The 23,138-nt window shown below is 36.7% G+C and overlaps 1 protein-coding gene across 7 annotated transcripts in view; it reads left to right on the top strand.

Annotated features, from left to right (window-relative positions):
• Window positions 1-23,138, top strand: part of LOC123679897 (calmodulin-binding transcription activator 2) — a 274,862-nt gene that overhangs the window by 181,266 nt on the left and 70,458 nt on the right. For all 7 annotated transcript variants that reach the window (XM_045617454.1, XM_045617450.1, XM_045617452.1 and 4 more), the window contains one exon: window positions 10,329-10,420. In XM_045617454.1, the coding sequence (XP_045473410.1) occupies window positions 10,329-10,420 (92 nt within the window). The remainder of the gene's footprint in view (window positions 1-10,328; window positions 10,421-23,138) is intronic.

Raw genomic sequence — 23,138 nt, 5'->3', positions numbered from 1 at the left:
CAAATGATCCTTTGATTCAACGTCCTTTTCTACCACTTGCAACAATTCAAAGTACGTTTTTGCGTCTTTATTTTTAATTTTGGAAGAACTATTTTTTCAGCCCTTGACAAGACTTCTTGAATTATACTTTTATTTGAGAATTCATATAAAAATAAATGTTCTTTCGGAAAGTTATAACATGCATAGGTATACTTATTCTTCAATAAAAAATTAATTGTTTTTTTAATTTCCATTTCAAAAAAATCAATAAGGACTTTTTGTTATGACGTACTTTTTAAAATGAATAAAAGTGGAAACCTCATATTAATCGATGATGGCCTCTAGCGTAAAATAACACTAATTTTTGAATTGGTCGCTCTTAACCCTCTCAACGACGGGTTTCATGAAACTTTGAATGACCGATCAAGTCGTTGATTACAGTTTGAAATCTATGGAAGTATCTAAAATGAACTGAAATTAAACCCAGAAATAATTCAATCGAACAAATCACCATGATGAAACCCACCGTTAGACTTACTTCGATGCAAAATGGCGAATGCGCCGGTGTCAGTTTTCCCCTAGAATTGGACCAAATTTTCTGAACTCAAGTAACATACATATCTCCTTAAATTATAGATAAAAAGATGTTAACTCGTCTTTGTGGTTGTATATTCAAAAAGTTTGAAAATCCATGGCGACAAATGTGGTTACTCATAATTTTTATTTCCTCAATTGTTTAATCATTTTCTTTTCGTACCTTTCTATCATAGGTATAAGAGGACTTCATAAAACGTTTTTCAGCATTGTTGCCAGACTGAGGATTAACCACAAAATCAACATCAATCATTGGTTGTCATGTTTCAATTTTTTAATTATTTTTGATTTGAGGGAATCAACATACCTGCTCTATATTTAGAGGGCTTTAATTCATGGTGAGGGATTCATCAAGCCAAGTAGCTTGACATTCCAACCAACTACTTGACTGGAAAATCAAGCCCGTGAAAAATTACATACTTGAGTTTGACTTGACTTCATTTTAGATATTTATTGCTTGACTTGATATCGACTTGATATTACTTGAGCTTGATATGCAGGCGTCGCACATTATATATTTCTGCAATCTTTGCGCGCTTAGACTAAATAAAGAGATTCCTCGAGCGCCGAGAGACTGAAGCATTCGCCAGTGTGACTTTATTAGTAGTTTTCTCACATTTCTATGAAATCTATTAGTAGATTTCGGTAGTTTCAGAAATATTTTTTCAAACTTGGCCAAAATGGCCAAGGATTTTTTATCAATGCCAGCATCTTCAGCTCCTGTTGAAAGACAATTTTCCAGAGTTGCTCTTACAGTTACATAAGCCTGCAATAGGTTAGGCGACAAATCTATGAGATTCCTCATGTGTCTTTAATCCTGGATGGAAAAATATGAAATCAAACAAAGCCTGGAGGTTTCTCAATATTAAGAAACTTATTTTTTTTATTATTTTTCATTTCTTTATGATTTAATTTCTTTCAATTTCGAAAAAGTTGATATTTTCTGTTCTTTTATGAAATGAGTTCAATAAATATGCTTTTCGCAATGTTCCTTCTCATTTCATCATTTTTTATTGATGTGACACTACACAATAAAACTGCTAGAAATCAAGTAGCCGGATATGATTCAAGCACTTGATGAATAAATATTTGACTTGACTGGAGATTGAAAAACTACTACTTGACTTGAAATCAAGTCAAGCTCAAGCCAAGTAGCTTGAATATCAAGCCAAGCCGTGAATCCCTACTCGTGATTTTCATTGTATCATATTTTTTTCAATTGTTAATATTTGATTTTCAACTTCTTCAACAATAAAGTCGAATTATTATTATATTATACTCGCATCAATCAATTCCTGAATTCCTTATATGAACATTTGTAGAAATTTAATGTTAAAATCTATAAATTCAATCATATGGTGACGGAATCCATCAACTCAATTTGCGAATATTCAGTGAAATTTTAATTTTTCAAATTTCACAGTGGATTCAGAAAGAAATGTTTGTTTGAGAAACCAATATTCTCCATCTCCCTCTCTTCGGATATCGATTCCCCCCAAACCGAATTGGAGTTATATATCCGAAGAGGAAGCTGGCAAAATAACAAACAAGATCACACTCGCTCCTTTCATCGGTTCAGATAAAAGAAACCGACTCTCAAGTTACTCCCATTGATAGATGCGAAGTCGAGCCAACAATGGAAATAATTATTTTATCGGTCGGTCCGCCAACCGTCGGAGGCCATAAATTTCGGCAGATTCAGCCTACACGCCGACAGCATTTCGATATTTACAATGATCCCAACCGAACGGACATAAAATATAAAAAAAGGCCATAAATCGCGAATAGTTACAGCGAGGAGGGGTAAAAAGTAAGATGCTCTCGATAAATAAGTAGGCCTTTCGGTAGACCGTGCTCAATGTTCGGCAAATAGGGTCCCGGGGGATGGAAAAAATATCCCAGGAAATTCGGCATTCCCGTTCGAGGAGAAGGGGCCATATTTTGCGGAATGGAACTTCCGTGATAGGTCCCGAGGATATTAGATGATGTTGACAGCGAACACGTTTCTTTATAGTTCTATTGGCCGTGGGTTGAAAATGTACTCGGCGACGTGTTACAACTGAGAGAAATGATTTCTTCAACTTGATTTCTTGCCAACACAATGAATCTATTCGGAGTATGCTATTGTAACATTTGGTCAAAATTTTGTGGGAGTTTCTGTACAGATATTCTGAGCAATTGCGCCTCTATCGGCCTGTGTTCGAAATTCGAATATTATTTCCAATTAATCAATCCAACATGGAAAATTACTTCGATTTATTTCGTTCATTTAGGAGTGAATTCCATGAGACGACAAACAGAAACCTGCTGACTAGGGAAAATTCTGTAGAAACAGTAACTGCGGATGACGTAAAATCGAGTCACCAATATTTTTATCATTTGAATGAGTATATAAGCTCAGATTGTAATCTATGAAATCATAATTCCTTTCATTTCTTATCGACAAACTGTAGAGTTAAGACATACCTTGAACTCCATGTTCATCGAACAAAAATCATTGTTCTTTTAAACCATAAAAAAAATATTTTTGGTCCTTCGAGCCTGATGTTGTGTTGATGAATTAAAATACATCCGATCAAGTGCTGCATTTTCGGTAAGAATTTCCTCCAATCTGCAGTTTTCGAATGGTCGTCTCATGGAATTCGCTTCTAAGTTGCTTTTTAATCAGAGTAATTTTCCATTGAGTACTGAATAATTGGAAATAATGATTGTTTTGAAAATTATTTCAAAGGCCGAAATTTTGCAGACTTTTGTTGTCTCGTCAAGGAGACAGGTGACCATTTCATCTAGTGCCATCCAATTTGTTACACGTTTGTTCAAGGTTGAGTTTATATGCTATTTTGCAAGTGGTAATATGGTCCTTGTTGTTGACTATGAGTTGTTAGAGTATAGAGTTGATTAAGAAAATCTATTGACGGGGTCTTGATAAAGTTCCCGCTTTGACAGCTTGATTTCTTGTTAGACTGTAAGTTTACAAATGGTTATAGGTCACCTGTTCCCTTTTCCATCTTTCTTGAGGGGTGATAGGATTTCCTCAAGTTCTTTACCGATCTTGACTTGCTCTTCTAGTTTTAGTTCCATGGCGACGGTTAAAGAACATAATTTTTGTAGTATTTTGGCTCTGTAAGTTTCTTCTCAGGCATTGGATATGACACAGGAATATTTCTGCTAGGTCTCGGTAGACTCATGGCGTTCTCTAGGATTCTTAAGATGTGGCTCAAGAAATTTATTCTCGGGTGCTTGTTTTTTTGATTGCGATGAGGGCATTGTTATAATTTCTAATGGGTAAATTTATTATTAATTAATACATCTCTGTTCTTTTCTTGAAAAAGGCTCTTGTCTGGATTTTACAGCAATCACGGTAATGCCAGAAAACCGAATGGTCTATCAAAAAACATCAAAACTAGCTCCAAGACACAGTTTTGCTACGAAACATCAAATTATTTATCACTGACAATCAATTAATTATTTATTTATTATGTGTAAAATGCTGTAATATCACCGATCAAAATAATTTTTGAGTTGGAAAATGGAGATACTTTCTGTTTTGAGAATGAATAGGTTATACCAGCTATCTGGATCAAATTTGACTGCCCGATATATTTCACCTTCCTTCCTTAAGAATCTGAACCTTGAATTGTGAAAAAACATCCTTCAATCCTTCATATTGAGAAGGTGAATGGTTTTTAATATCAAGTCTACGATTGATATATGGCAGTATAATAGTCCTAATTTTTACACTTGGAAAGCAATAATATTACTGAGATATGAATTTCTCCTGCAATAATGACTTTATTTTTCCTTTACAAATGTTTCCTCAAAAAATCCTTTCCCAAATAATCTTATTAGTCATTGAATTTTCAACATAACTCGCAGCAACGGTGCTAGATGTTTGTCCACCATGGCATTTTATAACGCTGGTATCAGCACCTGTATCGGCCAGCTAAGATGTCGATGAGCGACGAAAGCAGAGGCTCGTGTAGAAAGATGAATCAGGTAATCTGAGATATTCAGCTATTTTGTTTGGCAATCATACGAAAGTATGTTTACCTACTGGCTGCGTACAGCATTTGTTATTTCTAAAACTCACAATAAAAGTCAATACGTTGCTTACTCTTTACACAGAACCATATGCTTTTATAGATGGCAACAAAATCAATCGAACACTTTTCTTTGGAGAATATCGTAAAAACTCTATTTACATGAGTTTGGCATCATTTACATCTACTAAAATGACTCTGGACCTTATTTGCAGTCAGCGTTATCAGTTAATCCAATCAACACCCCAACAATGGCCATAATGGTTGCTATAAGAATTAGTAAAAATTTATTTTCGATTAAAATCTCATTATTTTCAGTAATCTTAGCCATGGGGAACTTTCGATTGGAAATTGATTGAATTACGATCTAGTAAGAATTTAGGGTATTTCGGTTGGCATCCAAAATTTCGTATCTTTAAAACATGCTACTAATTTTGAATACTTTCCAATATCCACATTATTTTTGTGTGCAAGATTTTTTTTGTAAAAAATTGCAATCAACATGTGGAAGCCACACTTTCTCGGTAGAAAATACTATACTATACTATATTGAAACTCTTTCGCTATAGATTTCTTCAATTGTTTCATCAGAACTGATAGCAAAGTTCATCAAAAGACTTTTTGTAAATTTTCTAGAGGTATATATTTTTGTTGCAGCATCTTCAATAGTTCCATTACTATTTTATATATTTTTCTCAAAGAAATTATAAAAAATCAACACAGTTTTTGGATTACCCTCATTTTTCAGTGGTCATGGTGAACATATATATTTTTGTATACCATCCAGATATTTATGAATGTAAATTCAAAATGTCGAATCTATATCTTTTTAGAGATTTTCAATGAAATTCTTCGTTAAGTAAGTGTATAAATATAAATCTTGGGAATGCTTCGTCCCAAACGCACCTCAGAAAAAATCATGCATTTTACTCATTTGTTTTATAATGTAAATTCTATGATCACCTCCAAATGTTGATTCTCTGAAAATAAGAGATAATGTGATAAAGCTGCTATTAAAGCAGTCCTATTCCTCTAGTTCTGTTGATCATAGTTATTTGTTTCGGAACAAAATTATACATAACAGTTTTTTTTTTGGAATGATGTTGACACATTCTATTGATAGTTAAGAGATGACAACAAAAAGTTTTGTAATAAATGAAAAATATAAAGGCCGAATGGGCGCTGAAGGTAATTCAATATAAATATCAAAATTATAATTATTTGTAAATTAATGATTTGTAAATCCATTTCACAGAAGAGTAAGATCTATGGCATTACTTATTGAGATAGCTACCACTTTAAAATTTGTCAAGGTGTATTCCTCTGTGTAGCCTATGACGTTCTCAACTGCAAGTTGATGAAATGAATATACAACAAGTTATAAGTTTAAAAATATAAGACACTGGTGAAGAAAAATTGTATTGAAAAATAGATACAATTTATAGATAGAATTTGGATACATGTGTCTGGTTTCATGTTTAATCACTTAGTCAATTCATTATCGTTTACTTAATTGAATCTGTTTGGATTATTTAGTTTTCTTTTGGTTGGTTTCGATATTTTGTCAGTTGGAATTTTATTTCTAGACAAAAAAAGATAAATCAGATGAGGATGTTTGAGATATTTAAAGTACACTATAGTGGCACTATATTGCCATAATTTTTAAATTCAAAATAGCAAATATTAGAATTTCCAGAATCACTTATTTCACTGAGATATGACGTGACAATGCATTCAAAAGTCAGTTGATCTTTTCGTCTTTTCAAAATCAACCATTTTGATACGCCACATTCTCCAACTGTCACACTTTTGTGCTCAAGAACCTTGCTGTCACGAGTAGATAAGAAAGAATACCTCCTCACATCCTCGGGAATAAAGCCGTCAGAGGCCCATTGTCAATACCGAAGAGACGGAACGTGCGGCTCTCGATCAGGCCGAAGATATGACAAAACGAATGGTCCGTGGTCCTCTGCGAGAAGCTGATTCCTCTTGAGTTACAGCTTTTGAAGTGCCCCATTTGGGAGCTGCATCAGCACATCCTTGGACCGTGAAATGGTCTCGTAGAAGGTCCGTCGAGGGTCGCCGGACATTGATTAGCCCCCTGAAATATTATTTGAAATATCGCCCCGACGCGAGGCGAGCAGTATTTCATCGGTTTTTGTGGCCGCGTTGTTCAGTGCCGTTGTACCGGGAGGCGGAGGGTTCATCGTTGGGATGGATAAGTCTTCGTTAGGAAAAGTTTTTTTTTTTGGGTTTGTAATGAACGGTCTTGTGAAGGGGTCCAGGAGGATGTATAGTAGGGTTTTGTAGGGCGATTATTTATTTGTTTTTTTTTCGGGTAGTGTGGTCGACGATGTTGTCGAGAGTGTGTTGTGTGCGGTTTTTGTTTTGGGGGTGTTGGTTGTCTTTGTTTGTCCTGCTGAGAAATAATGTAGGTGTGATTAGCCAACTTGAATGAACAACTATGAAGCTTATGTCCGGAGCAGTCAATGCCATCAAACTACAGAAAAAACAATATAATCAGGAGAAAAATGTTTCTTCCATTTCATGTCGGCAATTAATAACATTCTTCAGTTTTCTTTTTAAAAACTGGTGACCTGACGATTAGAACTGTCGATTCGATCATATTCGAGTAGAACAATCATTGGAGACCACCATTTGCAGATATATTGAAGATAGTTCTCATCAGTCCTCAGTTGAATCATCAATCAAAGTTGAGATCACTCGAAAGCCACGTTGTTAATCAATGTTTTTCATACTTTTGTATGAGTTTTTTTTTGTACTTTCTCACAGTCATTAGATTTTGTTCAATAACGAATATTAATATTTTTGACATATTTTTAATAGTAAACCTACTAAGGCGGTATAAAAACTCGTAGCTACAGTCCATATAATAACGTATGTCAAGCTAAAATAAGAGTGAGAACCCGTCACTCATTGGAAACTAAAACGTTGAGAATTGAAAAAATCCTTCCCTAATTTAATAGATCGTAGATTATTCACAAATGGAATAAAATGCATAATTTGTTGGGTTTGTGGAAAAAGCATTCCAGAGGTGACGAGGTGTATACAAGGTGATTCAAAAGTACTTTGAAAAACTTCAAGAGGTGATTCCTCACAATGATTTAATATTATTTGTCCAAATGAATACATTTCCGAAAACTCTTCATTTCCAAAATACAAGTTGTTGAAGTTTTATTTTTATTTTGGTTTTTTTAACTTTCGAAATATTGACCTTAATTAAAGAGAAATTGGTATTGAGAGATTTTTTAAGGAATCGAATTCGAACATGATGTTAACATTGCTCTCATTCGTAGGGAGCACCTCTTTTCCTTTTATGGAGATTCATAACTTTTTTTGAGCGTTCTTGCTATAAAAAAACCGTTTTCTAGATATTTGGACTTAAAAATTTCAAGTATGATAATCGATGCTTCTTGAAGTTGTCACCATTATTTTGCATTCTTCACAAGAATGCTAATGGAATGAATTTGACGTTTAAGTAGTTTCGGTTTTTCGTGAGGGATGCCATTACTATTACTGTTTCCTCGTTAGAAAGTTTTCAAAAAGAATGAAAATGAAAATAAAACTTCAAGACCTTGTATATTGGAAACGAAGTGTTTCCGGACATATATTCATTTGGACAATTCATATTAGAATATTGTGAGGAATCTCCTGCTGAAGTTTGTGAAAGTACTTTTTAAACACTCTGTGTATCTCATAATGGTGAATCAATCGTCAATAGGACATTTTAAATTTATGAACGCAAAAATATGGATTTTATTGCTATGAGCCTATGAGATAGCCATATTGCTTTGTTGAAAATCGAAAAGTGTGACCGCTTTTCTAAAGCTATTTCCCCAAGTTTTTTCATCCAGAAATTGAGGAATGTGTGATGAAATTATTGAAGAAGCTACTGCAAAAATAATTATGGATTTATTGCTGCAAAAATACCGGAAAATTCAGGAAAAGGTATTTCGTGATTGGTATCTGATTAAACATATAGATGAAATTTATGTGTGTGACTAGATATTTTGGAGGAAAGGTGAATCATTTGAAGGTATCTCCCCAAAATTATCTAACAGAGCATTCACGATAGTCAACAGAGAAATCCTTCAAATCGATTTTGTATCCATATGTAAAATTATATGCTTCTGCTGAAAGAGAAAACAGAACAAAGACGTTTTGTGTGGGTTATAGCAATAACTCACTTCGCTTCGGGAGACAACACAACCTTGAACTAAAATCTAATACTTTTTTCCGTGCTAATTTCTAATCTCCGTATTTGGGATTGCAGGAGCTTGTCGAATTTGTGCACTTTGATATGATCTATATTTACCTGGTTAGGTAAAAATAGATCATATTAAAGTTTTGGAAACCTTCTGGACCACCGCTTGTTCTATACATATCGCAAGGAGAATTGTATCAATTAGGTTGTGGGTAAAAAGCAGTTTGATAAGGTGCCTGAAGCAATAGCTAACTTTCTTCAACCGAAAAATGCTTACTTATATGCAGGTCATTCATTTCGAAGATCGTCTGCTATACTTTAAGTTATATCTGGAGGAGACTAAAGAAATATGGCGGTTGTAAGTCATCAACAGTTGCTGAAGGGTATATTGATGATCGGTAGCACACAGGAAAGAAATAACTAATGAAGTGTAGAGATCATGGGGAAGTCCTGAAATAACACCCAGTTTACAACCAAGTATGTACATTGAAAAGTGTCCAAAGAAAAATAAATATAATTTCAATAGAAGAAAATTCGACTATTGTTTGTACCGAATAGTTCACGGCAAATGTCATTCATGCAATACACTTTTAATTAGCTCTACATGAAGGTAAAGGGTAATTTTTTTCAAGAACAAGGGAGAACTCAAGGAATACATCCACAAGAAAAGGCTGAGAAAACAACTAGAAGACCAAGGTATTCCCAGAAGACCTAAGGTTAAGGAAGCCGGTAAACGACGTGAAGAGAGGATTCAACTGAACAAGTCTTCTGTTGTTATCAAGGACAAAGAAAAACAAAAGTCCTTTTGATGTTCAATGAAAATGTAACTTTTGCATAATAAAATATTTTAAAGCTATATGTTTGCCTTTACTATACTTCGTATATATCCAGGAAAAGAGTAATCTCATAAAAGGTGATAATTTGTGATCGGTTTACAGAGATAAAATTCAAATAGTTTTCCCGTCATAGAAAAAAATATTTAGCGTTCATGTTTGCACAAGGTCTACTGAGATCATCTGCTGTTTTGTCGGAATTTCAAGATGGAGATGCAGCTGACAACTCATATAAGGACATTGTATATGGAGATAATAAGATAATCCCTTTATACAGTTCCACTTCTACCAATAGAGATACACAGGATATCATTTCAGCAACTTGTCACTCAGGACTCAAAATCGGATGACGAGCTTCAACTAATGAATTAAATCAACTCAAAAAGCAAAACACAATAAGCTACAGACCAACGCTTGCAAATATTCCAGAAAAAAAGGTTCGAAACGCATCGACGAGTTTAATACAATTGTATTAAACTCGAGTTGGGAGAATTCTCCCAACTCGTCAAAGCCTCGAAAATCAGGTTAAGGGTAGTTCGCCGAGCCGAAAAAAAAATCGCAACAGACATCCCCTTTACGTAACAAACCCTTGCATCCACTATATCCACCCTCCCTCTGCGAAAGGTCAACTCACTTACACTTCCACCTTTGTTACAGACGGCGAGCCGATCAAGTTACCAGAGAACCTGGAGAGCCTTCCCCGCGCTGACCACTTCCCCACGCAGCGCCACCGCTGGAACACTAACGAGGTAACTTCACAGCTTTCTCTTTCCATTCTCCCCCGCCCCCGGGGCACCGCCAGGCATCCCTAATGCCCCCGTGCAACTTTCGGATTAAATACTTATCCGGCAACGGCGCCCACTTCGGCGAACTTCGCCGGCGAAATTCCATTCATAATTGAAAACCGTCCGGATACTTCGCCGCAGTTAAATAATTGTTACTCGAGCCAGCGTTGCCGGATGATTGGAGTCTTTTATCTGTAGATAAATTGGCATGAAACTGTACTTGGTGGTTGGAAGTTACTTATTGGGCAATTAACAATATGTGTCTTACTGTGTGATATTATTATATATAGGGCGCGTCAAGCGTATCGCCCTGAAGATTTAAGAATTTAAGAATTCAAGGGAACAGGGTTTTCCAATAAAAAGTTCTGTTTGATATTGAAAAAAAAAACTAATATACTTGGTAAGTCTGGACTTGTACGCACCATACTCTTTTCGAATTCGTATGAGGGTATCAGGGTTTGAACTTTAGTCGTATCGGTTGCAATCCTTTCACTATCACCACTACTCTACAGAAGCAAGGTCTTGCATTGATTGTGGAGCATTGACCTTATATCTGACGTGACCCCAAAGAAAATATTCTAAAGGTGTTAAATCGAAAGATCCAAGTGTAATCTCCTCTTTGAGAAATAACAAGGCAAGGAAGCTTCCCTTATAATATTGCTTATGTTACGTTGATTATGTGGCACGGGGCGTCGTCTTCTTCAAACTAAACATTAATACCTAAGTCTTTATGCAAAATACGGTGTTATGTCGTTTGTGAAATGCCTAATTCCAAAGATTGACGACATACCCGAGTTGTGATCAACACTACGGGCTATAGCACCAATATTCACAGTTGTTCTGGAGCGACGCAAACGGTTACCATTGTCCATATCACTAACTTGTCCCAACAACTCAAATTTTTTGATCAGTATCACTATTGACGGCCAAGGAGGTGATGCAGAACATCCCAAATGTGTTTTAGTTTGCGAAATTTTTGTAGTGAATTTTAACAATTTATATTCTATTATGTTCTATTTTTACTTGTCAAATACCAAAAGATGACAGCTACAAAAGTGACAGCTACCCATATAGCTATCCAAAATGAAATATACTTTTTATCTCAAAATTGTCTGAGGAATGTCTGATTTTCGTTTGTACCTATCTCCAATTCAGGAACAGCCTGCATATTTAGGAAGGTTATACTATGTATTTCTGAAATGATGCAAATGATTTCAAAAGGTTATATATAACTAAAGTTAAAACAAATTTTGTCCTTACTTCCAAGTTACTGGCCTATGAAATTACTTGTTTTTGATGAATACTTTCTATATATTATATGAAATAATTTAGAAATTAAATTTGGTACCCAAATCACACTAATTGAATGCCACTTTTTGACCTTATAATATTTCTTATTTCATGAATCAAAATTCCTCATAATAAAAATTTATCTGAGCAGACAAATCATATATGCCACTTTTTAAATCATGACTGTCGGTGTAGGCAGAGATTCGACGGAAAGAAACAGGCGAATCGCCTAAAAGAGAAGAATGAAGAAGAAGAAGAAGACTTTTCTTCCTCCAATTGTTAGTTTTATTACATGAATATAACATATCGTTCAGACACTTTCCACATAAATTTGAAGAATACAATTTGTTGGGAAAATATAAGTAGGTATCTGTGAAATGTCAAATTGATCAATAACAAGTAGATAGGTGTCAAATGAAGCCTTGAAGACAAAAATATTTTAACAGGCTGCAAGTTGTAAGGGCAGGAGGCCCGATCAAAATATTTCAGGAAAGACTCCCTTAATTTTTATAGTGGCATTATCTTTCGTACCAATTTGAAATATACAGTTTTTCAAGCTGTTTTGAAAACAACATCTAAATACTGACATCGGCAAGTAATATACATACTGAGCCTTTCGTAGAAGCTTCCCTTGATTTTCTTGAAAGTAGCCAAACTATTTGGGCGATTTCTTCGTCAATTGAAATTTTCGAAATCAAAGTCTCCAACGGTATTTGAGCACGGTGGGACCTCAAAACTTCCTGTGTGAAGAAATCACTCCTCTGGAGAACATCTCCTGAAGAATAACGCATAGACGACGAACTGTCTGTTCTGTAGCACCTCATTGTTGGGACCAACAGCTCTCAGATCATACTCTCTACAGAATTTCTCGATTATTGAGCCGAAAAACTCTGCATAATATCACAGGATTGATAGACGATACAGCTCATCAAACTGTGACTTCAGTAGTATAGAGGGGACTCTAGAGATTTATATTTTCACTTCTCATAATACTCTTAGAGATAAGCTATATCGCTCAATCGCATTTCAGAATAGCATACGAAGGAATGTTGAAGGGTTGCCTGGCAACTATTCCCAAGTTTCTTGGGGACAATTCCTGGAAAACCATCTTATATGGGTTCATCTCGAGGTCATTATGCAAAATCGTCCGCACTTTAGTTCCTGGAAACCGGAGAGCGAAACGAAATGGACACTGTTCTATACATAGGCAGCCTGTTGAAGGTTTTTGAAGGGACAGGCTATGACTCTCTCATTTGATTGCAGAATCTACTGTTTTGGGTTTATGTATACCGAAGATAAATTTTTTTTGTTAGGAATACTCTTAGAAAACTATACTGCGCATAGAAGACCCTCTATCTGGCAGTTACAAATGGGCATTTTCAATACAAATTACTACAACAACTAGCACCAACTATGTTGATCAAGCAATAAGGTAACGGATGTTTTTTTTCGAGGTATATAACTTTAAGTTGGCATTACTGTTCAAGATGGTGACCGATTTAACATCTGTCAAGGGATTCATTCTCAGTTTGGTTTTGCAATTTATTATGAATTGACTCACGCCTGAATAACGCTTGCGAATAGTGCAATTTTATTTCGAAAATAATGGTTCTGTGCGGAATACGTATCGCGCACTACGTCCTATTTCTTTTGTTTAGCGATGAAGCGCACTTCTGGTTGAATGGCTACGTCAACAAACAAAACTGCCGCATTTGGAGTGAAGCTAATCCTCAAATGTATGTCGAAACACCGTTATATCCAGAAAAACTGACTGTTTGGTGCGCTTTATGGGCTGGTGGAATCATTGGTCCGTACTTCTTCAAAAACGATGATGGCCAGAAAGTTACAGTCAATGAAGATCGGTATAGAGCAATGATTACTAACTTTTTCATTCCTGATTTGATCAACCATGATGTCCAGGAGTTGTGGTTCCAACAAAACGGCGCAACATGTCACACAGCTCATGCCACAATCGATTTTTTGAAAGACACGTTTAGTGATCGCCTAATTTCACGTTTTGGACCTGTGAATTGGCCTCCACGATCTTGTGATTTAACACCGCTAGACTACTTTCTGTGGGGCTATGTAAAGTCATTGGTCTATGCGGATAAGCCACAAACCCTTGACCATTTGGAAGACAACATTCGCCGTGTTATTGCCGATATACGGCCACAAATATTGGAAAAAGTCATCGAAAATTGGAAGTCCAGATTGGACTACATCCGAGCCAGCCGTGGCGATCATATGCCAGAAATCATATTTAAAATGTAATGCCACAAGATTATCTTGCGGATAAATAAAATTCATGTCAATCGAATAATCCATCGTTGTTATTGTTATTGCAATTTTAAAGTTCTATAGCTCTAAAAAACACCCTCTTTATAACTCTGCTGGCTCATTAATTGAAAATAACGGTATACTCCGTACGATACATTTGCTTTAACATTACTGAAGCAGGAAGTAGTATTATATAAAGCTGAAGGTATGTGTGAATATAAACTTAAGATTACCGCCTTGACTTAGGTTTATATTTAAGGTTGAGCTCAAGTTCTATAGAATGTTTATTTGCGACGGAAAATTTCATCCACAGCAGGTTAATGTGTCCATAATCCGAAACAAAATGGCTAAAATGTATTCGATGGACACGCGCGACAATGATGTCACGTGAATATTCGAATTGAAGACGATGAGCGCATAAAGCAATTTTTTTGTTTAGTTTTACATTATCTTCCATATCAAACAAAAAATGCATTATTTTAGTAGTTCAATTTCAGTTATGTATTTCTATAATCACTAAAATTACCGTCCCTCAGATCTTGCGAGTGCGATTGTTTCATTTTCCATTTGCTTCTACATTTTAAGAGCTTCGGTTACACTTAAGTTTAGCCTGCAAAAAAAATAGATGAACGTAACATCAACATAGCCGACTTATTTCAAGTTTATATTCACGCCTACTTTCATAGCTGTAACGTATGTATATTTAATGTATAATTACGGAAAAATCGGTATATCTGGCAACAGCGCCCGCGCTTTAAGTCCGCATGCTTTCCACTGAAAAAATAATACGGGAGGAATTTTATCTCCTAACTTGATTCCGCTCAAGTATTGTCAAGTGCGCTTATCGCACCTCGGCGCCTCTACGGTCCGCAGAGTTTCGGCGGTTGCCGCGACTACGGAGATTTATGAATAAAATACTTTAAAGACTTTGACGAGTTTTCCTGCGAGACTGCGGTATGACGGATCTTGAGCACGCCGCGCGGTTCGCTCTCATGAGCAATTCATGCTAATAGTCTTTGAAATTACCACGGTCTTTGGATTATTGCGGTAATTTTCCGTTAGATCCTTCTTTTCGAAGCTCGCCTTGTTGCTAGCGAAAGCTCGGTGTGAAACGATACCTATGAAAGGGTAATTACGTTAGTGGTTTGGGATTTTGGAGTTGAATAAAACTCTAATATAACTGCGGTGTAGAAATGGTGTTGATTTCATTCGACAGATAAATTAATTAAAATTACGTTTTGAATATTGTTTCGTTTGAATATGTGCCACGATTGTGTTGGCAATAGCGAATCCCATCAATTAATGTTGTCAAGTCGTGTTCATACTTTTGATTTTATCTAGTGTTAATGTTTCATTTATTGTTGGATAGTAGATCTCAGATTGTACAAGAATTTAACGCACCATTAAAAATTAGACAAAAGTTAAAGATACATTTCCGTCAAAGGTACTTGTCCGATTTGGACGTTCTTTTTTTTTAAGTAATATCATTTTCTTCTGAACCTTGGTGTATAAACTGTATGCTCATAAAAACCTCTTTTTCATAAATATCATGTGTAATAATTATATCGTGTTCTTCACTGAATTTGTAACAGTTGAATTACCAAGTCAGAGTTGAATATTCACTTAGGCCTTATCTTCTTTTAACATTTTCTTCCTTGATTCCCTTCATCATCTTTCTTATTACTCGAGAAACACCATTTTATAGCATAACAATTTTATGGAAAATAAAAAGCGAAATTCAACAACGAAACAGAATAAAGAAAAACAAGTAGGAAGATAGTGTCAGAAGCGAGTATTTCCACATCTGGTACGAATAAATTCTTGACAATGACGGCACATACTTAAAATAAGAGACCTTACGTCATTTTGGTTCAGGTCCTCCCAAACTTCAATCAGTCTCTGCTGTATGTCTGTGAAAGTATTCAAGTTACGTTCCTCTTGTATGTCAGAGATAATCTATGGGTTTTGCATATGTGCTCTGAGCTGAGAGACTTCCTCTAGATAATTACTCACAACTCAAGCGACGGGAATATCGAACGATATCCTAAGCCCAATTCGCAGAATCCAAATAGGTCCAGTTCTCCAGAAACGTCTAATAGACATTCCAACTTGTCTTATAGACATTCCAACTTCGACACTCTGTATTTAACTTCAGAATCTTAAATCTTTAGTTATTTGATCCTTCACTATATTTCAATTAATGATTTTTAGTTTTGTCTCTGAAGATATAGACGTTGGGGAGGTAAATTCTGAAAATCTCAGAATTATAATACAATACAATTCAATATCCTCTTTATTTTATAGTATGTAACTACAAGCCTAACCTGCCTAACTAACAAAGAAAATGCAACAGCCAGAAGAAGTTGTTTGAATTTTAATTTTTTTTTGGTGAAAGGTAGATAGTATAGCAAGGAGTAAATGATTGAAATTTGGAGGGAAAAACGAAGGGTCTATATATTTTTTTTTATAAATTGGTTATTAATGTATTTATCCAGATGACCTACTTGCATGTGCATAGCACCCCATACCATAATGCCTACGGTCCGGTGTACATGACGTTCAACATCGAACTGAGGTTCACGTCTTTCTCCCCGACGTCATCTAACCCTTCTTCTGCCATCATGTACACCCAAGGAGAATCGAGATTCATCTGAAAATACGACCTGATGCCATTCCATATTCCAATGTTGACGTTCTCTGCACCACTATTCGTTGCCGGCGATGCTCACCCGTCAGAGGTAACACAAGATGAGGTCGATGATGCTGCGGTCCAAAAGACCTTATCCGGCAGTAAACCCAGCTAAAGAACGTGTTGTCGCAAATCGGTCTCTAATGATCATCAGTCTTAGACGTTGATCTTGAACTTAATTTGTGCCCCTTCGACATCTGAAGAACAAAATAGAAGAAGAGTAGGCACTTTTCTTCGATTTTGGGTATTATCAAACCAAGCTTGACAACATCTCATAACAGTAGTTGGATTCCTGTACGTACGGTTAGCGATTTCTCGAAATAACAACCCCGCCTCCCGTAGACCAATAATTCGACCTCTTTCAAATTCACTTAGCTAGCGATAAATTCCGCGTACCCGTGCTCTAAGCAATTCAACAACAACTAAACATTGACTTTGGATCTCCTTGAACAGCCGGTTAATCAAGTAACAAAAAAACCATCACGATTTTTTCTCCAAATTCAATAATTTACTCCTGGCTATACTATCTATGTTCTTCCAAAAAAAAATTAATTTAAACAGCTCCTCCTGGATGTTCCAGTTTCTTTGTCAGTTGGTACTTTAATATGGAAAAACGTTTTCAATAACAGGAAACTAATTTTTTCTTCCGAAAGTTTCACAGCTGATGACGTTTCCAATATTTAATTGCCAATTACGAATTATCATGTATAGGAGTAGTTGTATTGAAACCCCTCCGAATAATGTCGAATTTCTATTACTACTTGAAGTTTCTTATATGCTACTTCCTTAATACTAGATTGAGATCTCTAACATCCTCCTTAAGGAAAGTAAACCTGGCGAATGAAGAAAAAGCAATCCAGTATCGAGTGACAGCCCAAACATCGTCACGTCACATACGGATGAATTGAAGACCGTCCCCCTAACAATTCCCGTCTGCTCCAACTCCATTCAACGTACTCCAAAACGAAGAAAAAAAAACATAGTCGCCAATCCAGTCCTGCCAGAGAAAATCGTTCTAATCCGAATTCTTCTGGCGCACCAGCCGGGACATCTGCGAATTCGGATGTCGCCGCGACACGGCATGGAGTGGGGGGAGGGAGACGTCACAGCCGCCTATTTATTTATCGACATCAAAATTCGTGGGCCGTTGCAATTTGTCGGGGCACACGTTCTCCATTTGTTACGAATAAAATGAATAGTATCAGTGATATTTACATTTCGCGTGGAAATGTTCACGTCCGGGATACCGGGGGGCATAAAATTCCGAAACCTGTGCACTTTATGCGCACTTCGGAATCCGAAGCCGTCCGCGATCACATCATCCATGAATACTGATTCCGGGGGCAATAAAAGGAATCGGAACGATCCGCGGATTTTCCCCTTTTCGTCACCTATGGTCTTCATTTTCCGGATACGGACTCTGCCGTGCCGTGAAATTTATGCATTTCTTGAACAATTTGTGATTCTCTTTCTTCTTACGCTTCAGATTTTGCGCTTGTCGAATCAATGCTACTCTTACTGTGGGGAAAAAATTACGTAAGGTGTCTCAAAAGAAGGTTCATATTTAAATGAGCGATAAAAAAAAATAAACCGTTGGTCGAAACAATATTAATAAACTATGAATATTTGGGGATTAATTTAATGAACTTAATGTCTTCCAATATTGCTTACCCTCGCGTTGCACTTTCAATTTTGTCCTGTAATCTCCGAAATGATGGCATTTTGTGGGCATACTTCACAATGAAACGACTTCTGATATCTTTCAGAGGAGTGTAATAATTTACCCCAATTGGATTGAAATTCTTCAATTTGAAAATAACTATTCTTTGAAGAAAATTTTCAATGCTTTTGCTGATTCTGTGAGAGCAACAGTTTTTCAAAGAAAAAATTAAAATATAATATTGTGCATGGACAGATTTTATGTAGAATGGAAACGAAAAAATCTACATAGGCGTACAACTTTGCTTCCGACATTTGTTTCCGAAATTCTAGGCTTAATTTTAAAGAACTGGTCAAACATTTATGATTTAAGTCCATCGCAGGCCACTACTTTCTCCCATCTTTCGGGAAGCGTATGAATCCCGAAAAAAAACGTAATTTTTTGAAGCAATCCACGAATCGATCCAATTTTTTACTTCTTCATAAGACCGGAAGTGCATTGATCGAAACAAGTGCTAGTCCGAGGAAACAACTTCTGGAGAATACGGCGGGTGGGTCCTACCCAACGCCGGACTTCCCATTTCAACGTTTCTAAGATTGTCTTGATCACTATCGCAACATTGTCATTCACTTCTCGGCTTAAACGCAACAATTGCGTTCGATAAAGATTCCCTGTGATTGTGTCAGTCGGTTTTAACAAATCATAATACATGCGCCGAGCTGGTCCCACCAAATACTTGAGCTTGAATATTGTTTGCCGTTGACGTGTAAGTATGGCCGGGATAACCCCATAATTTTTTGCGCTTCAGATTATCGTAATTAACCCATTTTTTGTCTTCAATCACAATGCGATGCAGAAATCCCTTCTGTCTCTGCCTAGCAATCTGCTGTTCACTAGCAAACAAACGCTGTTCAACATCCCTCGGCTTCAACTCGTACGGAACCCAATTTGCTTGTTTATGAATCATCCCCATGGCTTTCAGGCGTTTCGAAATGGCTTGTTGCATCACTGCCAATGATAATGCCAATTCTTGTTGCGTTTGATATTAGTCTTGATCAAGTAATGCCTCCAATTCTGCATCTTAGAAAACCTTCTCTCTTTCACTAATAAGGCCCATAGGTAGTTGAGAGCATTCGATGAGCCTCAGCCGCAAATTTCTTCATATCAAAGTGGAAAATTAAAACGCCTTCAAATGAGAAGCAGAATTTGGCTCTTAAGCTGACATGTTTAATCGAGAATAATTTTATGATGCAGAAACAAATCGACTAATATTTCGATGACGTTATGTTAATACAACTACCTAAGCTCATTGTATGACATCTACGATCTATTTATTTCGACTACCACTTACCGCTACAGCCATCGATTGCAAAACGGCGGAGGCAAATTTGTACACCAATATCTGAGAGCAATTTCAACTGGAAGTCGTGGATCTTATTTCTCACTATTCAGTAAAATAGATATAAAAATTAACATTTACAATTCAAATAAAAATTTTAGAGTTTAATTTTTTGTGCATGTTGATGTCGACTATAATTAATAGATAGTACCTTACTGTCTTTTTGTTGATTTAATTATTCAATTCAATCTGTACAGTTCCGGATAATTTAGTGTTCTTTTGGTTGATTCTATTATTTTGAAATTGTACAGGGTGCGGCAGAGCCTATTGACGAGTTTTGACAGGTCATTGCTCGGGATGTATTGGAAACAGGTAGGTGCAGAAGGGACCTTTGTGTTCCTTAGAATCAGTAGTTTTTAGTCAGCACCATGATTTGAACCGAAGTGCATCGAGGCTTTGCTGTTCGCACGTTTTACGAAAATAACCGTTCTGTGATCGCAACTCAGCGGGCATTTCGGCAGCATTTCGCATTTCTGTAAACGTTTCAGTCCCCTCTGCTAATACAATCAAAACTTGGGCTCGTCAATTTGAAGAAACAGGAAGTAAGTACATGACGAGGGCGAGGACATGGACGACCGAGAATGGTAAGACTACGGGAAAATCTGTAGGCTGTTCAAGTAGCCGTCAAGCATTCACCAAGACGCCCTGCACGGAAGCATACGATAGCTCTGCGAATGTCAGACCGATCCTTGAGGAGGATTCTGCATGAGGATTTATCATTCCACCCGTATCAAATCAAGCTTGTTCAAGAGTTGAGTGCTGCTGATTACGTGAACCGCAAAAATCGTTGTGAGGAAATGATTCATCGCATCTTCCAAACTTTTTTCACTAGTGATGAGGCACATTTTAACCCATCTGGAACAGTGAAAAGGCAAACTTTCCAGTACTAGCTGTATGAAAGTCACAGTTTGGTGTGCTGTGTATCAATTCGGAGTGATAGGCCCTTATTTTTTCGAGGAGGAAAATAACACCGTCACAGTAACTTCCCAGCGTTATGTTTTAATTTCAATGTTGGAAACCTTCCTACAGCCTGAGTTGAAAAAACCTGCTGAAAAACACGATCTGGTTGACATCTACATTCCACATAGCTCGAACTTCATTAGCTGTTTTAAGACAGGTGTTCCCTCCCAGGGAGACTGGTATCACTGAGAGGGGACGTGGGTTGGCCAGCGCGCTCACCAGATTTGAGGATCTGCGACTTCTTTCTTTGGGGCAACCTTAAAGATAAGGTCTTCAAACATCGTCCTCATACCCTGCCAGAACTCAAGCAGCGAATGCCCGAAGAAATCCTGTCTATACCGTTCAAGATAAGCAGAAAAACGGTAGAAAACTTCGACTACATCAGTGTGTCGCTGCTGACAGCCGCAGTCTTAGTGATATCGTTTTCAAAACTTCCGCAAAAAAACTATATTTCCTACTGCTTCGAATGAATAAATTTGTTTCTCTCCAACTTCCACCATTTTTTTTTTAATCGCCCTTTGAAACTCGTCAATCGGCTCTGCCGCACCCTGTATTTCTGAACAAAAGGTATATATAAAAAAAGAGATATGAAATAGTGAAATACATAGTTTGAGGATCCGGAATGCAGGACTAAACCGTTCAATCTCCTCACCCTACAACCAAAACACACCCCCGGTATAACCGTCTAAATGATTACGTGAGCAGGCAACGATACCCCGCCGTTTCATCAGTCACTTAGGACGGAATCTATGTCGGCAGTCGTGAGGGAGGAAGACACGAAGTATTAGACAACAGTCAACATGGCCGTATTAAAGCCTATTCCGGGCCGGGGTGGAACGTGTCAAATATACGCTACATAGTGCGTATTGTTGTTAACAGGGTCGTTTGGCGATAATCGGGCCGCTGCATTCGTTGGGGCTCGCAGGACGCCCATTTACAAGCGAGGTCGTGTCGGATAATGCAGGTTATCCGATCTATCGGCGTGTCCTGCGAGAGGCTGTATAACGGCTCGATTTTTTTACATCGGCTTTTGCGGATGGGGGGTCTTGCTGTCGGTTGAACAGGTGTGGATACGATGGGTTTAACAAAACGTTTTTTCTCTCTTTTAGAGCTTTCATAGAAACAACATTTTTTCTTTATATGTTCTTTGAAATTCATAATCTACTCCCCACAGGTATTAAGTAAATGTAATTAATTCAAAATTACAACAAATAAAAAACAATGAAGGAAGAATTTTCAATTTCACTCCTTCGTGCGCTTATTTTGAAAGGAAATACAAGGAATAGAGTTGTGTGAAGCTCCCACCGTTCGAGAGAAACGACAACTTTTCCATTCATATTCTGAGCAGCAAATGATGAATTTCTTTAAAAAATGGAGGAATGTTGTTTATTATTGTTTATTTTGACTTATTCTATATTGTATTATACAATCGTTGGATCAATAAATTTACATTATTTTACTTTACCCCCGAATTGCAAAAAAGTGTTTAAAATGGCATAGATCTTTTTTCAACGTTAGTACACTTTTGTCCACCCAATAATTCTATTTGTCCAACTACAAAACCCAAAATATCGATCATTCGAAATTTTGGCAAGTGTGAAGTTGGCACCCCAGAATGCGAATTTTGAGATCAACACTCCAAGATCGTTTGTCCATCGTAGACCCACGTTTTTCCACCCAATAATTTAATTTGTCGACACACAGAAATAAAAAAAATCGACCATTCGATATTTCGGAAAGTGTGAAGTTGACACCCTCAAATGCGAATTCCGAGATCAAAATTTCAGGTTAGTTTGTCCATCGTAGGTCCACGATTGTCCACCCAATAATTTCATTTGTCCAACCACAGAAACCACAAAAAATCGATCATTCAATATTTCAGAATATTGGCCTCACACATGCGAATTTTGAAGTCCAAATTTCAGGATCTTTCGTCCATCGTAGGTCCACGTTTGTCCACTCCTTTTTTTACTTACTTCAATTTCTGTGCAATGTCATCTGATAGCTCTAATAATGAATATTGATAGTATAAAAGATACAATTAAAATTGTCCACGTATTGAACCTTGTAGTTTACCCTCATCATCATATTTTAATACTTTTTCGTCAGTCGAAAGTCCTTGAAATGTTGATATCTTTGGCTCGGAAACACTAAACGGAATAAATTGCGAAACTGAACATCCCCAAGAGAAGAAAACGAAAAAAAAAGCACATTATTTCATGTACCGTAATCGCAACGGCTACTGTCGAGGTTTATCATTTCATTAAGATCGAATTTCGCAAAATGGGAGCACAAATTGTTATACCCATGGATGATCGTTATCGTTCTTTCAGAGCGAGCTCCACAAGTGTTCAAAAAATGAAACCCTGACACACGAAACCATATCGGCGCCATTTTGCATGAAATG

The sequence above is a fragment of the Harmonia axyridis genome, chromosome 5 (genome assembly GCF_914767665.1).
Source record: "Harmonia axyridis chromosome 5, icHarAxyr1.1, whole genome shotgun sequence".
Taxonomy (NCBI): domain Eukaryota; kingdom Metazoa; phylum Arthropoda; class Insecta; order Coleoptera; family Coccinellidae; genus Harmonia; species Harmonia axyridis.
The sequence above is the reverse complement of the archived record's forward strand: the minus strand, read 5'-3'. Positions and strand labels throughout refer to the sequence as shown.